The sequence below is a fragment of the Equus asinus genome, chromosome 2, assembly GCF_041296235.1.
Source record: "Equus asinus isolate D_3611 breed Donkey chromosome 2, EquAss-T2T_v2, whole genome shotgun sequence".
NCBI lineage: Eukaryota > Metazoa > Chordata > Mammalia > Perissodactyla > Equidae > Equus > Equus asinus.
Genome location: NC_091791.1, coordinates 105362011 through 105380225, shown reverse-complemented (window position 1 = coordinate 105380225; position 18215 = coordinate 105362011). Strand labels below are relative to the sequence as shown.

Here is an 18215-nt window from a genome sequence, read left to right as displayed (position 1 = left end):
GCCTTGAGACCCAGGGGCTGGGGGCATTTCCATTTTGACAGTGAGCCTGCCTGGAGGGGGCAGCTCCCTGCTCTGTATGGTGACACATTTAGTAGCTGTGGGCAAGGTTGTCCTTCGTGCCCCAGGCCCCTGTTCTCCGCACCCCTCCCCATGGTGATGGCCTGGGAAGGTTGGCTGTGATAGTCAAGGTTTTCTCCATCTGATCCTGGCTACCGTGCCAACCACATCCTTTCATTCCCTACCCGTGTCTTCATGTCCCAGCAGCCCTGAGCATAAACACCAGACTTCTGACTCTGCACATGTGGGACGCAGCTTCGCACGTCTGGCAAACTCCTACTTATTCTCCAAAACCCATTGCTCCTGGCAAGCTTTTCCTGGTCAGCCATCTTAGTCACCTTAAAAAACAAAGTACTGGCTCCTCAGTAGGACCTCTCTATTTGCACTTATTTATAAGATGCAATCTCGCACTGCGCCGTCCTATCTCTGCCTATATTCGTGTCTTCCTGCTAGTGTGTCTGATTCATGTCAGCAGCCCTGGCCCCCAGCACAACGCCTGGAAACAAATCGTTAGATTATACTGCCCAGCCTTTGCTGGGTCAATCACTGTTATAGCGAAGTCAAGCGGCCAAAGTGCTGATGTGGTAATGCCTTCCCCATTCCCACCACGCAACAACGACCGCGGAGCTCTGCAACATCACCCTGCAGAGAGCAGGACAAGACCTCTCTCTCGGCAGCCAGGCGTCACATCGGCTCCTGGGTCACCGGATGCCCAGCACTGGTTTTTCATTTTCACGTTGTCAGGGAGGGGCAGCCTACTGCAGCCACAGGGACTGTGGGAGGGGGCCGCTTTCCAAAGACAAATGGGATGACTGTCACCATAGAAAAGGGGCATGGACGCCAGGCAGGCCCAACCAGGAGATGTCACCTTAGGCCAGAGACGGATGCTGAGAGAGGACCAGGCTCTCGTTGCTGCTGATCCAAGAGCCTTACTCCTTCCGAACCCGGGACCTCAGCCAGGTGCTCCTGCCACCAGCCCAGCCTGAGTCGCCACCCACACGTGCTGGGCCTGAGTTTTCATTTCCAATTGATCGCTTACAGACGAAACCGGCCTCGGCGGGAAGTAAACATTTTATTTCTATCCTGACTTCTTTAGATGATGGAGAGCGGCAATTTGCCGGCTCGTGCGGCAGAAGGCCGGGTCTGTCTCTTGCCCTATAGGTAATTACCACTACCTGATCCTCAGCGAGAGCGTCTGGTTGTGCCTCCATTTGGCCGAGGCTGGCTGGATGTTGTGCTTAATGCTTTCATTACTTCTGTCAACAACAGCTGGCGATGAGGAGCCATTTATTACAACTTCAGCTCTGGAAGGAGAAAAAAAAAAGAGGAAGAGGGTAGACATGATCTGTTAGCATGCCAACGACAAGTCTAATAGTTTTGTTTTTGCTCGGGCTTGAATGTAAACTTGAGAAGAGCAAAATTGCTGTTATTACCTGAGAAAGGAAGGAAGTCTATTTATCTTCTAGAATGCACAAACTCTCTCCCTCAGGGATAACCTACATACATTCTCGGAGACAGGAAGGGGGTGATAAACTCCTCTTCTCCCCACCCCCACCCCCGATGTTTCCTCCCAGTGGGACCTAGCAGTCACTGTCAGAAGAGTAAGACTTCTTTAAGCTCCCTTTGCAAAACCCCAAATAGCAGTTGCATTAGCAGCCAATTATCATAAGACAGTTTAGAAACTTAATAAAGAGAAAACAAAAACTCATACTGGAGCAAGTGATGTAGCCTGTGGCTTCTCCCTCCTCCCCCATATCCTGTCACTCTCTTGTTGGTGACTCTGAGATGCCACCTCAAACATCTGCCTGCTGCCAGAGTTATCGGGGCCGTGTCTCTCTCTCTCTCACTAGATCGTAAGCAGGGAGCTCCCTCACTCATTTCTATATTCCTCAACGGTCTAAAGTAGCAGGTGCTCAATAAATGTTTATTGCATTTGAATTTGATTTTGCCCCGGGGGAGGCTGGAGTGGATGAAGGAGCTGGCTGCCTCTGTGTGCCGGGGGCAAATCACAATTCTGGTGCATACCATCTTTCTGCCCTACTCAGGGACATCAGACATTACAGGACCCACTTAAAATTCCAAGCCTTGAAATCTATGCCAGTAGGTTTCTAAGAAACTAGGTTACAATTCCATCTCTTAAGGCGGTGCAGGAGGCAGCCCGCCTCTGCTGGCTGCACACAGATGTATGTGGGTCATATCAGAAGTCCCTTTTGTCTGTGTGGCAGCAGATTCTCCCCGTTGGGATGATAAGTGATGCCAAATTCTGAGCTTTCAAAAATTCAAATCAAACATCCATGTCCTCCGCATTTATCTCGGAACAGCCCAGTTAAAAAAGATGAAATCCTTTTAACGAGGTCTAAACCTAATGCCCTCTCTTGCTTTTTGTAGGTACAGAAGAACTCCATTTGGGGGTACACATTGTCTCCTCACATTCTCTCCACATGCCTCCGTTCCTCGATATTCCTGACTCCTCTGGCTGATATCACTTGTCTTGGATTGAAATCTGTGTAACTTTTGCAGAGGATAGGAAACGAAAGGGTTTTCAGTAAGGCAGATGGACTCAAGATGCAGGCTTAAGGGAGCCTTTGAGAGGAAACAGAAGACCCGAGCCTTTGTAATTTTTGCCGTTTTCATGAAAAGAAGCAGAGGGTATAGTAGAAAGATTTCACAAGCTGTGTGACTCTGGGTAAGTCACTTGGCCTCTTTGAGCCTCAGTTTCCCCACTTATAACAAAAAGGTATAGAAGAGGAAGATATCCAGCTCTAAGGTTCTAGAATTCCATAAGGACCACCACTGTCTCCTGCTCCTACCACTGGCTGCTACCTCATGAGGCTCCTGGAGGAGCTGGTTGTGGCCGCAACTCTTTGGTACCCCCTACTTCTGTGTAGGTCACAGGCAGGAGCAATGGTCCTCAGGACCACAGATTTAGCTGCCACACCCCAAGACCCCAAGCTTCCCTGAAGCTCACATCAGTAGGTGTCTGCCATAGAAACGCTGTAACATTTGTGATGAGGAGCTGTCTTCCTGAGAGGCCAGCTGACGTTCTCATCAGTAAGCAGTGACTGGGGCCTGGCATCTTATGGCTTAAGGTGGACTCAGTCTAGGGTGATCCTCCTCAGAACCTGGGGCACACTGGGCGACCCCAGGCTCTCTCAGGAAAGAAGGGTCTGAGAGGTATTCTATCCTGGATGCCTGCAGAGGCTTAGTGGGAAACCTCCAGAAGGGGTTTCTGGGCTTCTCTGGGACACACGGTGGTGGAGGTAGGAAAGGGAAGGAGATGAACACTGGCATGGATAGTGATGAAATTCCATTTCTGTCTCCACTTCCTAGTGAAACCCGGGACGGGATCCTGCACGGCCAGCCATGGTCCTACTGGACTTTAACCTGGCTCTGTACTATCTAGCCAGGGGACTTGGGAAGGTCACTTTGGGTCTCTGGCCTCTCCTTTCTTATCAATAAAACCAAAGGAATCAATTAGATAAACCCAGGGACCACCTGAGAGCACTGGATTTACATGCTCTGTGTTGCACCAACATGGCTGGATTGGTGAGTTGAAATATTCCTCTTCGGTGAATGTGTCCTCCTGTCTCCAGCACCTCCTCCACTCCAATGACACCAGAGTCTCATTTCAGGCTTGTTTCTTTGCCTGCCGCAGTGGCCATCTCCTGATGCCATGGACACATCCACAGTGATGATAATGAGCATCAGTTCAGTGCCTTTAACCGATCAGGCACTAGGCACTGATATTCAGTAGTTCTAACCTTTGAAACACCTCTCGAAAAAGGCGTTGCATTGTTGTTCTAATTGAATGACGCAACTGAGGCTGAGAGGGGTGAAATCACTTGCCCAAGGCTCCAGCTGACAAGCACAGGGTCTGAATCCAGGTCTGCCTGGCTCCCAAGACTGTTCTTCCCACTTCTCATACTCTATCCCAACAAGACAGTGCCCTCCCGCCCCCAAGTTACCACAGGGCACCAGGATCCTGCTCAAGGGGCAGGATCTTCTTTCTCCAAAAGGGGGCACCTTTCCACTAGAAGAGAGAGGAGCTTGGGGCCACATGGCTTCCTCTCTTACTTCTGCCATATCTATCTGCATTTCACCAGGCACACTGCAAGCTTCATTTGTAGTTCCAAGGTGGTTAAGAGGTCATTGGAGATCATGCCCTCTCATGATGTCAAAAACAGAGGAGGCAGCCAGTGATGACTGAGTCAGTCATGTAGGGTCAGGAATGGACATACATGACAGGTCTCATATGGTCAAGAGACCTAAAAAAAAAAAAAATAGAAGGGCAAATAACAGACTCTACTCTCAATAATTTGGACCTCTCCTTCCCAGACTGACCAAAATAGGATATTAAGAAAGTGAAACAAGACCTTCATTTTGAGTAGTAGCCTTTGTTTATGTCAAACAACTTGGCATTCTCTTCTCCCTTCCATTGCTCCTTAAACTCCGGCCTATAAGACTAGGTCAGAGATATGGGGCGGTTGTCACTGGTGGACTCAGAGACATGGTCCAACCACAGCCAGTGGTCAGCCTGGATCTGTCGACTTGCAAAGCATTTGTTCCCTCTCCAGCATTGAGCTGTCCCTGGCCAAGGACTGTCATGGAGGAAGCATTCTTTCAGAATTTAGAGTGTGCATTCAATAGTCAAGTTTAACATTGCTGAGTTGACTCCCTAAATATTTTTATGAGGTATCAGTGAAGTTCCTGAGTTATTTTCCATCTTAACCTGGACAAGCTTAGATCTACCACAACAAAATTGGGTGCATGTCCTGATTCCCTTCAGAGTCTCCATTGCTCAGCAAAAATACAAGTTGTGAATAAATTCATTGGTGGCCCAAGCACTTCAAAGTGGGTGGGCTGTTTTCTGAAAAGCGCTGCCACCCGTCTGAGTTTTCCGTCTCTGCAGGCTCCAGACCTCGGGCCATCTCATGGACTCTCATATGGACAGCTCCTCCCCAAAAGTGATTAGGGAAATGCAAAGCCAAAGTGAAACGAAACAGATCTATTTGCTAAGTAAGAAGGGCACCATCCAGGAAAGGGGAGAAGCAGATTAATAGCTGCCTTACAGCAAAAACAAATGAACACAAAATCTAATTTACAAACCTATTAGATTTGCTATGTAAGCTGTTCACAGCCGATCTGATTGTACCTCTGCCTCCAGAATTCCTGCAAGACAAAGGAAATGCATTATTTATAAACCCAGCTCTTCTTCGAAAAGCCCTTTTCAATCACCAGGAGATCCTGAAGCCCGCCTGGAGAACTACAGAGGGAGGATGAGATCTCATTCTGGCCTCTCCAGAATGGACAACATCCCAGCCCAGCCACAAATCCAAGCATTTTACAGGGAGGCAGATCCTCTTTGATCCTCCCAGATCCTCCTCTGCCTCCCACATGAACATTGTTTCAATTCGCACCAAGGTTTCCACTTGAGACTCTCATTTGAGTCTTGAGACAAATCCCTTTGGGATTAATCTCCCCTGGTTAATCCCACAGGATAGCTTGCCTCAGCATGACTCAGCATCTGCTCTGCCATGACTCAGCATTTACTCTAGCATGACTCATGACTCAGCATCTGCCCCTGGTCTTCTCTTGCTTTCACTCCCTTGTGGTAAGATGTTGTCCATCACACTTTCTCCAAACTTGAGACACCAGAAGTTCAACAGAGGCAGCAAGATTGACTCAACACTGCCTCCAGCCAAATGTGACAAGAATTTGCTTTTTGGTGGCAGGAAAAATAACATAAAGTGGTGTCACTTTGAGGGGGAGCAGGAGATGGGTAATAGGGTCCTTTGCTTCTTCCTCTGGAGGACAAGTTTTTGGAGTAAAAGGATCCTAAGGCCCTTTCCACACCCCCCTCCCCACCCCCCATTCAGTTCTGTCAAATTCCATTCCGGATTGGGCTGTCAGGCCATGAAGTTTCAGCCTGCTTTGCTATCACACGGGGACAGGGGACAGTTGAATCGATCTGCCCCTGATACCCAGCTCACTTTGTGCCCTGTGTGTTTTTAAAAAGTTGTATGTGTGAGGCTCTAATTATTTTTATTAAATAATCTTTTTCCACTGATTTATAGGATGTGTGGTTTGAGGAGATATTTCTTCGTATTTTTCTCACTTTTTTAAGTTCCATCTAGCCTTTCAGTGCAGGTGTGGGTGCACTCCAGAGAAACAATGACAATCACTGAGAAAGCTGTGTATGTAAGGGAATCCTGGGATATAATGAGAACTCTCTGGGGGAAATCAATGCCTATCTCCACACTGGTTTTAAGTCTGGATTTTTCTATCTGCTTTCTTTAACATTAGTATGATTTGGATATAAAATTGTGTGTGTGTAAACATATATACATTCTTTTTTCTGATCGATTGAAATGTCTTTTCAACATTATTTGACAATAGGCGGTATTCTCCCACCTCGCAGCCGGACGACCAGACAACAGGAAGCGCGCTCCGCCTCCCCAGGGCCCAGTCCCAGGTCCCCCTTCGGGTCTCAGGTTTTATCACTCCCAGTCTAGTTCTTAATAACGCAGAGTATCATTGGTTCTTCCCAGTTGAAACCAATGCCTAACATTTCCTTTTCGTCCCTCCTCGTCTCCCCTTGGGATGGCGGAGCTCTGGCACTTTGAACTCAGGAGTCTGGGAATATCTGGCCAGCTCTGGCCCTGGAACCATAATCCACTCCAGTCAGACCCCCAAGGGCTTTCCTGGGCGTGCTGCTGTCCACATGTCACTGACCTCTTACAACCCCCCAGCCTGACCCCAGTCCTCAAAATCAGCACTCCTGGGGGAGAAGGAAGACCTGTGGGGCTGGATAGTAAGTCAAGTACAGTAATTAAATGTGTGGTAATAGCTCAAGACTAATGAAAGGTTAATGGCACAAAAAAGATCGTCTAGCAATGCTGCATAGAAGAATTGATTTTTAAAAATCATTATCAATGAGAAATTCAATAAACAGTCCGGAGTAGTTGGTTAACATTTGGAGGTGAGTCGGAGAGAAATCAGTTGAGCGTGACCCTACTCTAGACAGCAAAGTGAATTTCAAGCGGATTTAATGTTTCCCAAACTTCAGTAATTCTCATATTGCTATCACCAGCTGGCCGTATTTTGTTTACCACCCATTCTGTTATCTATATAAGTTTTAAAATTGCCTCATCTTTAAAAACTTCTTATCCTAAGCAATGCCATCGGTGAAAATACAGGTTTGATATCATGATTATATACTCATTTGAAAAGAACACGAAGCCATTAACACCAAAATCTTTATCAATGGAATTTCTAAAATCATATTATCACCAAGAATACTTCCACCACCCTCTGGGAAAGACTGAATTAAACAGTTAAATATTTAAAGAAGGCAACCCATGAGAAATTGATAAGAAAATGGAAGAGAATATTTATCAAATCTTTGATGGGGTATGAGGAATGTATGTGAAGAACTTTTTAAATTCAGAGGTGTAAGAGGTAATCATAAGAGAAAATGTAGACAGATTTGACTGCATAAAAATTTAAAACTCTGCTTATACAAAAAGCAAACCTCAACAAACTCTGCTCAGTGTCATTTGTGAAATCCAAGAGGGCTCCGGGTAAGAAGAGTGCTACATCTGTGCATCTATCTGGTTTAATGTAACCTGGGGCTTGGAGAAGACCAAATCCTGGCAACAAACTGTCTCCCACTGTCTGTTTCTTCTCCTGCCTCCTGGCCAGGTCTTGGGGAGCATGACGTCCTGCCAACTTGGGCACCACAAATCCATGTACTTTTTCCTACCAATCCTTCCTCTAACTCAGGGTTTCCAGGCCTCAGCCCTATTGACATTTTGGGCAGGATATTCCTTTCCTGTCCAGGGAAGGTTGTCTGGGCACTGTAGGATCTTTAGCAGCATCCCTGGTCTCTACCCACTTTGTGCTAGCAGCAGCCCGCCCCCAGCCCCCAGGGTGTGACAGTCAAAAATGTCTTGAGACATTGCCAAATGTCCCCTGGGGCAGAGGAGTGCAAGTGTCTCCATTTCAGACCTCTGCTCTCTCTCTTGTTTTCTGCCTGGTGCCTCTGGGGAGCTGAATCATCCACCAACCAGCCCACCTGCATCACCTTTCCATGCCAAACCCGAACTCCAACACCTGTGCCTCCCTTCAAAACCATCCGGATTTTCAAGTCTCACCACCTTTTCCTTCTCCTTTCCTTGACAGCACTCAGTTCTGTTATAGCATTTGTCACCTCCTTTTCATATTGAATTATTTCGTGGGATCACAGACGGGAGTCTCCAAGGAAACCTTGTCATTTACATAGTCTAAACTCCTCCTCTTGTAGTTGAAGAAACTAAGGCTTAGGGATTTATTTGGTCCTGGTTTCAGTTTCCTTGGCTGCTCGCCACCCTAGAATGGAAGCCCCTGGAGACTGTGTATGACCCATGTCTTTTATCTCTGTATGCTGATGCTTTGACATCTGGGGCCTTGCTGACCCTGGAGGGACTGCCCCTTCCAGAGTCAGCCAACTCCTAGAGACAGTAAACAACTGGCCTGGGAGTCTGCCTTTCGAATGCAAACCAACCAATCCAGAGCCTATGTGCCTGCCACCTCTTTTATTGGGGTCTCACACTCTGGGCCACTATCACCTGGGGCCAAGGACCGGACAACCAGGGACAGCTCCTATGCCCCAGAACCTGCTGAAATTATTCAAACTAGGGAACCCTAAGGCTGCCTGCCTTGCCTCACCCTTCCTTCCCATACAAACCACAATAAAGGCACTTGCCCACAATTCCCCCTCCCCTGCTGCCTCCTGAACGACCTGGTGCTTCTCCATGTGGCCCTGCGTGCGGTGGCAAGGAGTATAACAATCTTTACAGTGGCAGCCGTCTCCTGATCTGCTGGCCTGATTATACCTAAATAATAATAAAATATATATTAAAACGGGGTGGGGATCCTGTCTGTTCACCTTCTTAGCCTTGCACAGTGCCTTGCCCAACTGGGGCTCAGTGAATCAAAGCCAACTTCAATGTTACGTGGGACTTATTTAAAGTCTTCCCTGCCGTTTGCACGCTGTGTTTGTACATATTATTTACCCCAGTACAAGACAGTTTCACCCCTCAGACATCCATAGAATGGGGCAGACGGTCATTCAAAGAAATTCAGATGGCAGACGTCTGGCTCAAAATGAATCATGTGAATTGACAAGGGATTTTTTTTTTCTGTTTAGGTTTTACCTCCAGTGTTGTTAAAATAAGCTTATACTCCTTGTGATGGTGGATGGGGACACCTGCTAGGTTGAGTGACAGAAGAGGACGACCAGGTGAAAAATATTTGCTAGAGATAATTCACAACATGCTGAAATCATAGAAACATAGATGCTTAGGTCATCCAAGTGAGAAAAGATATGGGAAAGCAGTTTGCACACTATAAAGAACTCTATAGAACAAGATATAATATTAGTAATAACCACCGTCCATTTGACCCTAAGTATTCTCAGCCACAGTGACGACAGAGGTTGACAACTTTAAAGCTCTGCATTTGAGGATGTCAATCTCCTTTCCACCACTGACATGATATTCTCTCCAAATCGAGTGTGCACAGTAAACTAAAACAATAAAGAAAAATGCTATGTTAAAAATAATAACACCATGCACTGTTGGGTTCGTCTTTAGTGAAAAGCAATTAGCGAGCCTGAAAACTGCATTTCTGTTTGGCCCCTTCACCCAAGCCCAGCTGTTCATAGGTAAGGTAATGTTCACATACTGGGATCTCAAGAGTTATGTTACAACCTCCCATGTCCTCCGTTTTTCACTAGAGAGTCAGGCTCAGTAAGCGAACTTTCAGGAGCTGACAGCTTGAATTAAGAGTCTGGATCCAACTGAAACAGTTGATTAGTCCCGAGAATAGAAGATTAAACTAAAGGACAATTCATGAATTTGCAGATGGCTCTTCCTTCACAGTTTTGGGAGGATGCTGAATGCTTGTTTTTAATTTGTGCATAAAAGCTGCTGCCTGCTGACACCCCAGGGACACACCGTAAATATATGGCCCGACAGACACACGGTGGGGAAAAAAGCAAGGAGAAGGATGATTTGGGGTCAGTCACATGAACACAGCTAGGGCTTCCAACAGGGTTCAAGGGTATTTTTGTTTTGTTTTATGTTTTGTGATAAAATATACATAACATTTCCATTTTATCCCCTTTTAAGTATACAATTCAGCAGCATCAAGTATATTCACAAGGTTGTGTAGCCATTACCACTATTTATGTCCAGGACTTTTCATCACCCCAACAGCAACTCTATTCTCATTAACCAACAACTCCCCAATCCCTCCTCCCTCCAGCCCCTGATACCCTCTATTCTACTTTCTATGTCTATGAATTTGCCTATTCTAGGTATTTTATGTAAGTGGAATCATACAATATTTGTCCTTTTGTGTCTGGCTTCTTTCATTTAGTATAATGTTTTGGAGGTTAATCCATGTACCTAGAAGAAGCCTGGTTTTGGATGTGGCAGCTCTAAGGAGGTGGAACACCACAGAGATGGGGGAAGGACGGGCCCCGCCCACGTGTTTGTGTGGAGCCCTGAGCACCTGTGATCAGAACAGGAGCAGAGGTCTCACCAGCTCCTCTGTCTGAACAGCTCAGGGGCTCTCCTGCCCAGAGCTTACTCGATTAGGAACTTCTCACATTTGTTGCTGGCAATTGAGATTTGCTGCCCATCTCCTCCTCCATCTGAGGAGCTAGTTGCACTTGGCCAAGTGCTCAGACGGGCAAGGGGGCCCCGGCCCAGACTGATCCAGTGCAGATAGATCCTCCCCACGAGGCTGGCATTGAAAGTAGCTTCAGTCGCTCTAGCACCGTGGGAAATATGGACTCCATCCTTTGGACTGGGCCAGTTTCAACTCCTCAAGAGACTCCATCACAGGGTCTCTCTGATTCACTCTGAGCAGAAGGCAGTTGCAGGAGTCATTGTCCATAGGCCTGGTAATTCGTTTCAGGTTGGTCACTGTGAGACCATGCCCTACCACCTGGAAACTAGTGGAGAACTTCTTCCAAGAGTCCAGTCATCCTGGTCTAAGGTGTCTTCAGCAGATGCCACTGGATAGTCCCTGATGAATGATTTGTACCCATTCACCAGATGGTTAGGAGTGATGTAACGGCTGGGGTCATCAGGAGACCCAAAGGTCAAGGTCATCCTTTCCAAGCTCTAAGAACTAGAGGCTACTGCATCTGTGCCACTCACCACCTTATAAGTGTAGCCAGCCTTCCCAATCACCTTCCACAGCAACTCCAAGGTTCTGTATCCTTATGAGTTGGCAAACTTTTCTTTTAAAGGGCCAGACAGCAAATATTTTAGGCTTTGCGGGCCAAGAGGAGAAATTAAAGGCCTTATGCAGATGAAGCTACTTAAGCCACAAGAGAGAAAAGAAATTTCCACAAATTTCTTATTGGCGAAATTAAAAATATAATAATAATGATCAAGTACAATTTTTTGGTACTAGGTCTACTAATGAGAAGAATGTAATTCCTTTCGGGGCATAAGATTTTACTTAAGTGAGGTTCAAAGTTAGTGTTCCTGTCATCATGATAGAAAGGTGGCCTCATTCTTCTACAAAGCCTTCCCTTCCTTCTCTGAAACACTATCTTCCCTCTGATGGACTCACTGGGACGTGTTCCCTGAATCTCTCTTTTGGACTCATGCTCTATCTACCCTTACAGCGTGTGAGAACTTTCATATGGGGAAGCAAGTTAACAGCACAATCTCCGAGATTAGAGTCCCTGGGTCTGAATTCTAGCTGAACTAATCATTAGTTGTGTGATCTTTGACTACTACTTAACCTATCTAGAAGCTTCCTTTTGTTTCCTCATCTATGAAATGAGTAATAGCACCTACTTCATGGAGTTGTTGTAAAGATTCCATGAGTTAAGGAAAGCAAAGATTGAGAACAGTGCATAACATATCGTAAAGCACTTAATGTATACTTCTTTCGATTTTTTTCCCCAACCGTTTAAAAATGCAAAATCATCTTGGTTTGAGGGCCACACGAGCACAGGTAGCTGGCCAGATTGAACCCGTGAGCCATACTTCAATGACCCCTGCTCTAGGATGTTAGGAGCAAAGCACCCATCATCCTCCACATGGGAGGCATCTTTGCCATATTTCTCCTTGATGGCATCCTTCTGGCTGAGGCAGGCTTCTGCTCCCATGAGCATAGCTTTCCTGAAGCCAGAGATCCAACGGCCAGGACCGTGAACTCCTGTGCTGCCAGCTCACTATGAGCGTGAGAACTTCCGTGGATCACAGTGAAAGCTGGAGCTGGCCAGTCACCTCTGGATTGCAGTCAGGAGTCAGTGTGACCGTGCAGAGGGCCCCCTTTCAGCACCTTCAGCTTTACAGGCAGCAAGCGGAACTTCTAGTACACTGTTTGCACCAAGTTTAGATTTATCCCTAGTGCCACCCAGGCCAGTCACCAGTTTGTTACTCTCCTCCCATTCCACCCACTCAACTTCTTGCTCATCAGCTCAGGCCTAATAGCTTTACCGATGTGCTCAGTCTCTGAGACACCTTTTGCTATATGGCAAGTCTTATTGTTGTACCGAAGCTCTTGAAACCCACAGATTCTGAAGCACTGCTGGGCACAGAGCTCTGAAGAGACCAGTGTGGGTTTCAGCCTTGACCATGGTGTTTCCACGACAATTGCAATCTCCACTCTTGGGCTTCCGCGGGTGCTGTAGGTGCCAACGGGGAGGGTTAAGTCAGCAAGCTCATGAGCATCTCTTTTCTTCGGGCCCCCAGCTCTCCTCATCGACTGCTCAGCTCCTTTCTCTGCCATCCTCTCTTCCTTCACATTAAATATTAGCTTGATTTGGTTTACCTTTTGCTTTGATTTCAGCAAACGTTTGCTTGTTAGTCAGCTTCCATCGGTAGATGAAAAGGAACCAGCTCACTCTTGGCTCTTCCGTTTGCTCAACTTCAGAAAACATCCGTGAGAACTTAGGGCTTTGATTATGTTCCAGCCAATTTCCCCAGTCTTCATAGACAAGGACTTAGAGGCACCTGCACATCACGACGCAAGTAATCGAGTCACTGGGATGCCAAGCATTTCCCATCATGCTCATTCCTGATCCTTTCTCATCATGAAACTGTCACCCATAAGCAGGGGGGACCACGCAATTTATCGTCCAAACCACACACTCTCTGAGTAAACGGAGGCACCGACCAGAGAAGACCCATGAACTGCGGTTATGAATTCATGTGGGACGCCTCCAATCCACACCCTTCTTATAAAGGAGACAGACTTTATAATACAGAGACTTCTAAGAGAGTGCTGCATTCCAAAATCCCAACCACTCAAAAACCCAGAAACCAAAGGACTTAAAACTCAGAGGCGATAGATATTCGTGCTGTTGGCTGAGCTGGACGTGGTGAAAGCTGTCAGTACAGAAGATGTCTTCTGTAAGGTGTTCATGGCAATAGAGCCTTTTCTGAGTCCCCTCACCCCATTCTGAAGGTCCTCCTTTACAGTGAGCCAGTGCCCGCTGTCCTGCCTCAGTGTCCTTGTCACACTTGCAGCAAGATGCTCCCTCACTCAGCTGCCATTGCAGCTTCCCCACCAGCCCCCCAGATGGGGAACTAGCATAGGATTGGGGTCATGCTCATCTCTGTATTGCCCTGGGGGGGAGGGGGCGTATCATCTGCTCATCAAATGTGCTCTAGAGAAGATTGCTGAATGAATAGACGAGTCAAAAAAGCTGAAGGCGTCCCTCTGCTGTAGAGAAGAGGAGCCCGCCTCCTGGAAGCATGGCTTGGGGAGGAAAGAGAGAAACCCCAGCCTCATCCCCACCACTCCTACCAGTACCCTCCAGGCGAACTCCAGGCCCAGGGCCTTTGCACTGGCTGTTCCCTCTCCCTGGAATGTTTTTCCTACGGATATTCCCATGGTTCACTCCCCTCTCCTTCAAATCTTGGCTCCAATGTCACCCTCTCAGAGTGGCATCCCCTAATGATTCCATTTGAAACAGCATCTGCTCGCTATTCCCCGCACTGTGGCCCTCCCTACTCCCCACCCTCTGGGACCCCCATCTCCTTTCATCTTCCTATTACCATCTTCAAGCATTAAATGCCTGGCCTGACTCTGCCCTGGAATGTGAGCTCCCTGATGGAGCAGCTGTGGGCCTTGCTGACTCCTGTGCCCAGTGCCAGGACCGTGCCTGGACATCAGAAGGGGTCAATGAATACCTGTAATGGAAGGAATCTGCCTTTTCCTGTCCTTTGTCACAACAGAGGAGTCAGCATCCTCTGATCCAAACCCAGTACCTCCAGCTGTGCTCTGAATTGCACCCCTTCCTGCCTTTCGAGACCCTTCTTCCATTAACTATTTCTTCTCTTTTCCAGATACTCAGCAGCTTCCTTTCACCTGTGTAATAATTCTCATACTCACTTTGGACCTAGTATATGCCAGGCTCTCTTCTACAAATTTGATATCACTTCATTTAAGCCTTGCAATAGCCCTCTGAGGCAGAAATGATTATCTATTTCTACATAAGAAACTGAGGCACAGGGAAGGTGAAAAACTTGCCCAGGGACACATAGCTACTAAGTAGGGACACCGGGATTTTAACTCAGCAGACTGGCTTGGGAGCCCAGCTCCTAATTACTCTGCCACGTTGCTGGCTCACACTCACCAGCATTTATATATATATTTGCTTTTCTCATCTTATTTAAACAACCCAACCTTAATTCCATATTCCCCTCAGCTACTTCCCTCTCTCCCCAGCACTTTGCAAACATTTTTGAAGTCTCGTCTACACTAACGGTCTCTGTTTCCTCATTCCTCATCCTCTCCTGGTACCACTCCAGTCTGCTTTCTGTCCCCATCACTCCATCAAAAGAGCTCTCGTGTGAACACCGTGCAGTGGACATTTCTCAGTCCTCATCTTATTCCAGCCCCATCAACATCTGACGCTGGCATCACCTACTCCTTCCTGGATAGGTACAGCAGGGGCTTCCTGGTTCTGGCCCAGGGTGGCCCTGGACAGACCTTCTCCCTCTGGAGGAACTATGCTACTGGGAAGTGACATGATGAACGATCCCAAATGAAGAGATGGGTTAGCGTCCTCAAGGCATCTTTAAGATTCCTTCCGGCTCAGAAAATCCATTATTTTAAATCATCTTCTCTCAACACTCTAAGGTCCCATTTGCAACGGCATCAATTCCCTCCTTGATCCTTGTTGTTCTTCTGGCAGACGGTACCCCCAATTAGAAATCTCAATTTTCCTCTGTATTCACACCCGACAATACTTTTTAGTTTCTCTTACAAAATACTAGTTTTATAAAATTTCCAAATACAAAATATTGCTGAATATACTTTTCCCCCAAATGAAACATCCTCCCTCCCTCCCATAAAAATTACTCCTTAAGAATGATACCTTCATCCCAGGTGACAATGCTTGTCCCTGACGCATGTGTTGACAGAACGCATCCCGAGGAAGGGGATGCAGATTCGAAGACCAGTGAAAAATATTAACAACTTCATTTGTTTGAGGCCCATCTTGTGCCAGGCACTGTACCGGATGCATTTTAATTTTCGTATTTCTTACTCAGTTTTAGAAATAGGGCCCTCAGGCCCAAAATGGTTAAGTGATTTGCCCCAGGGCACCCAGTGAACAAACTGGCAGAGGGTGGTCTGTGTGTAGCCAAACCTCGTGCGTCTGCAGACAGCTGACCCCTGGCACCCCGCCCTTCGCCCGCTGCATGTAAGGATTTAACATACAGTCAAGGTGGCGCCAGAGAATTAAGAGAAAGCAAAGGCTACTCGACACGCAGTTGTGAGATAGTTGGTGAGCTAATGGGGAAAATATTCTAGTTAGATCCTGCACTTGCACCACATCGATAAGGATAAATGTGATCCTGCCATTAAAAGCTATGCTTAGGAGCAGTTTTATATGAAAATTCACTCAATCCTCCTGTCTTAGTCTGTTCGGGCTGTTGGAACACAATACCACAGCCTGGGTGGCTTATAATCAACAGAAATTTATTGCTCACCGTTCTGGAGGCTGCAAGTCCGAGATCAGGATGCCCACATGGTTGGGCGACGGCCCTCTTGGGAGCTGCAGACTTTTCACTGTGTCCTCACCTGGTGGAAAGGGCCAGGGATTTCTGTGGGGCCTCTTTTATGAGGGCGCTAATCCCATTCATGAGGGCTCCACCCTCATGACCTGATCACTTCCTAAAGGCCCCACCACCAATTACCATCTCATTGGGCAGTAGGGCTCCAACATGTGAATCTGGAGGGACACAAGCATTCAAACCATAGTGCCTCCATGGGCCAGTTACTTAGTGTCCACTTTTGACAGTCACTGGGCCTCCTGCTGCAGACACAGTGTTAACCTTGGCTGTCGTTTTTCCCTTTTTTATTGTATTAGAAATATACTGCCGCAAAACCTTAACTGAGAGGTTGTCAGCCCTGAAAACTCATTTCATTCATGCCGCATGGTCTGGATAAATCCGTGTTCTTTAAAGAGAAGGAGCACCGCCCATCCAACGGACCGCGCTCTGCTCTTGGCTCACCTCGCCGGGACTTGAAAGGCCTCTCTGGCTTAAGCCAGCCTTTCTTCCCTTTCTTTCATTCACTTCTTGATAGACCCACGTTCAGACACAGCGTCCCATTAACGTCAGCTGCAGCCTTTTCCCAAGAAAACTCCTGGAGGGCACCCTGGTGGGGGAGGACTTTGAAGTCGTCTTTCTTCCGGGTGTTTGATGTGTCCCTTCCCCACCCTGCCCAGTCCTGGATGAACACCCGCTCCCTCCGCCCAGCGGTCACTGGTCGTGGAGCGTCCGTGTCATCTGGAAGGATGGCTGGACCATCAGTTAGAGGACCGGAGTTCTGGCTCCTGATGGGTTCTAGCTTTGCAGCCCAAGGCCTCTCCTGGTCTTGATGTCCTTCTCTGCAAAGCGGGTGCTGCTGTGGGACTACAGTGAGAAGCACAGACAGACGTGATGTCAGCTGCGGCATTGTTAGTTACGGTGATGGCTACTGCCCTCCGGATCAGAACAAACCACTGCTGGGTGTGGACTCTGCTGAGCCCCTTGGAACAGCTGTCCTGGGGAAGTTCCCTTTCAACAGCACAGTCCATTAGGGAGAGGTCAGGAGCAGTGGATGGAAGAAAACGGATTGTGTTAATCCTGGCAGAAGCATGATCCTCGCTGCTGCTGCTCTCACTGATGGTGTGCCAGGGGCCGTCCGGAGCAGAGGCCCAGGAGAGATGGGACTCTCGTGTGGACGCTGGACCCTTGCAGTATGGCCTGGTCCTTGAGCAGGTCGGTTCTCTCTGCTCTGCCGATGAACTGAGTAAGACCTCAAAATAGCCCTTAGACCGTGGACTCCCTCCTCCTCCATCAGTGGCAACACTTCTCCAGGTTTTCTTTGAACCTTTCCCCTACCTCCTCCCAGCCCTTCCTCAATTGTCCTCCCCATTGATGCTGGGGCTGCTCAGAGCCCACCCTGAGCCCTCGTGAAACTTCAACTTCTATTGTTCATCTCTATGCTGATGACGCCCTGATGTACCTGCAGACACACCTCACTTCTGGCTCCAGAACCATAGAACATCCTGGATTCCTCCACACAGACCTCAAACCTGACCAGAACTCACTCTCTGCCCCGCTCGTTCCCAGTGTTCTCTCTGGGAATGGCACCCCACCAAGCTATTCAGAATCAGGGTGGTGTCAACACTCCCCACTCCCTCTCACCAGGGTCTCCCTTCCAAGACCACCCAGCCCTCAGATTTTACCACCTGAGGAGAGCAGGAGCCTTCACTCAGGAGCACTGCTGGGACCTCTGCCTTATCTCCCGTCTGCCAACCCCTCCCACGTGGGACCCAGCTTTCTGAAATGCCAAGTGCAATGGGGCATGGCCTCCTTGAGACTCTCCGGGGTTCCCACACAGGTCCCCATAGCTTTCAAAATAAGTGCGGACACCTCAACACAGCACAAAGGACCCTTTCTGAGCTGGCCCTCTCTGTCCTCTTCCACCTTCCTACACATACACCAGCTAACTCACCAAGCAAAGGGTGGTTTCTGGAATGTGAGTCAGATCACAACAAGACTGTCTTTGAACATGATGCTCTCTCTCAGGAATCCCTGATTCTATTTTTCATTTCCTTAATTCAGAGTTTATGAACTGCCAGCCCCAGG

At 47.8% G+C, this 18215-nt stretch overlaps 1 protein-coding gene and 1 non-coding gene across 2 annotated transcripts in view; both read right to left on the bottom strand.

Moving 5' to 3' along the window:
• Nucleotides 1-18215, bottom strand: part of ST8SIA2 (ST8 alpha-N-acetyl-neuraminide alpha-2,8-sialyltransferase 2) — a 67255-nt gene that overhangs the window by 30299 nt on the left and 18741 nt on the right. The window contains exons 2-3 of the mRNA XM_014842519.3: nt 5164-5226; nt 1233-1361 (exon numbers count right to left, since the gene is read on the bottom strand). Of these exons, the coding sequence (XP_014698005.2) occupies nt 1233-1361; nt 5164-5226 (192 nt within the window). The remainder of the gene's footprint in view (nt 1-1232; nt 1362-5163; nt 5227-18215) is intronic.
• Nucleotides 16437-16566, bottom strand: LOC123283661 (small nucleolar RNA U109). The gene has a single exon (XR_006524337.1). It is a non-coding gene; the product is annotated as a small nucleolar RNA U109 (small nucleolar RNA).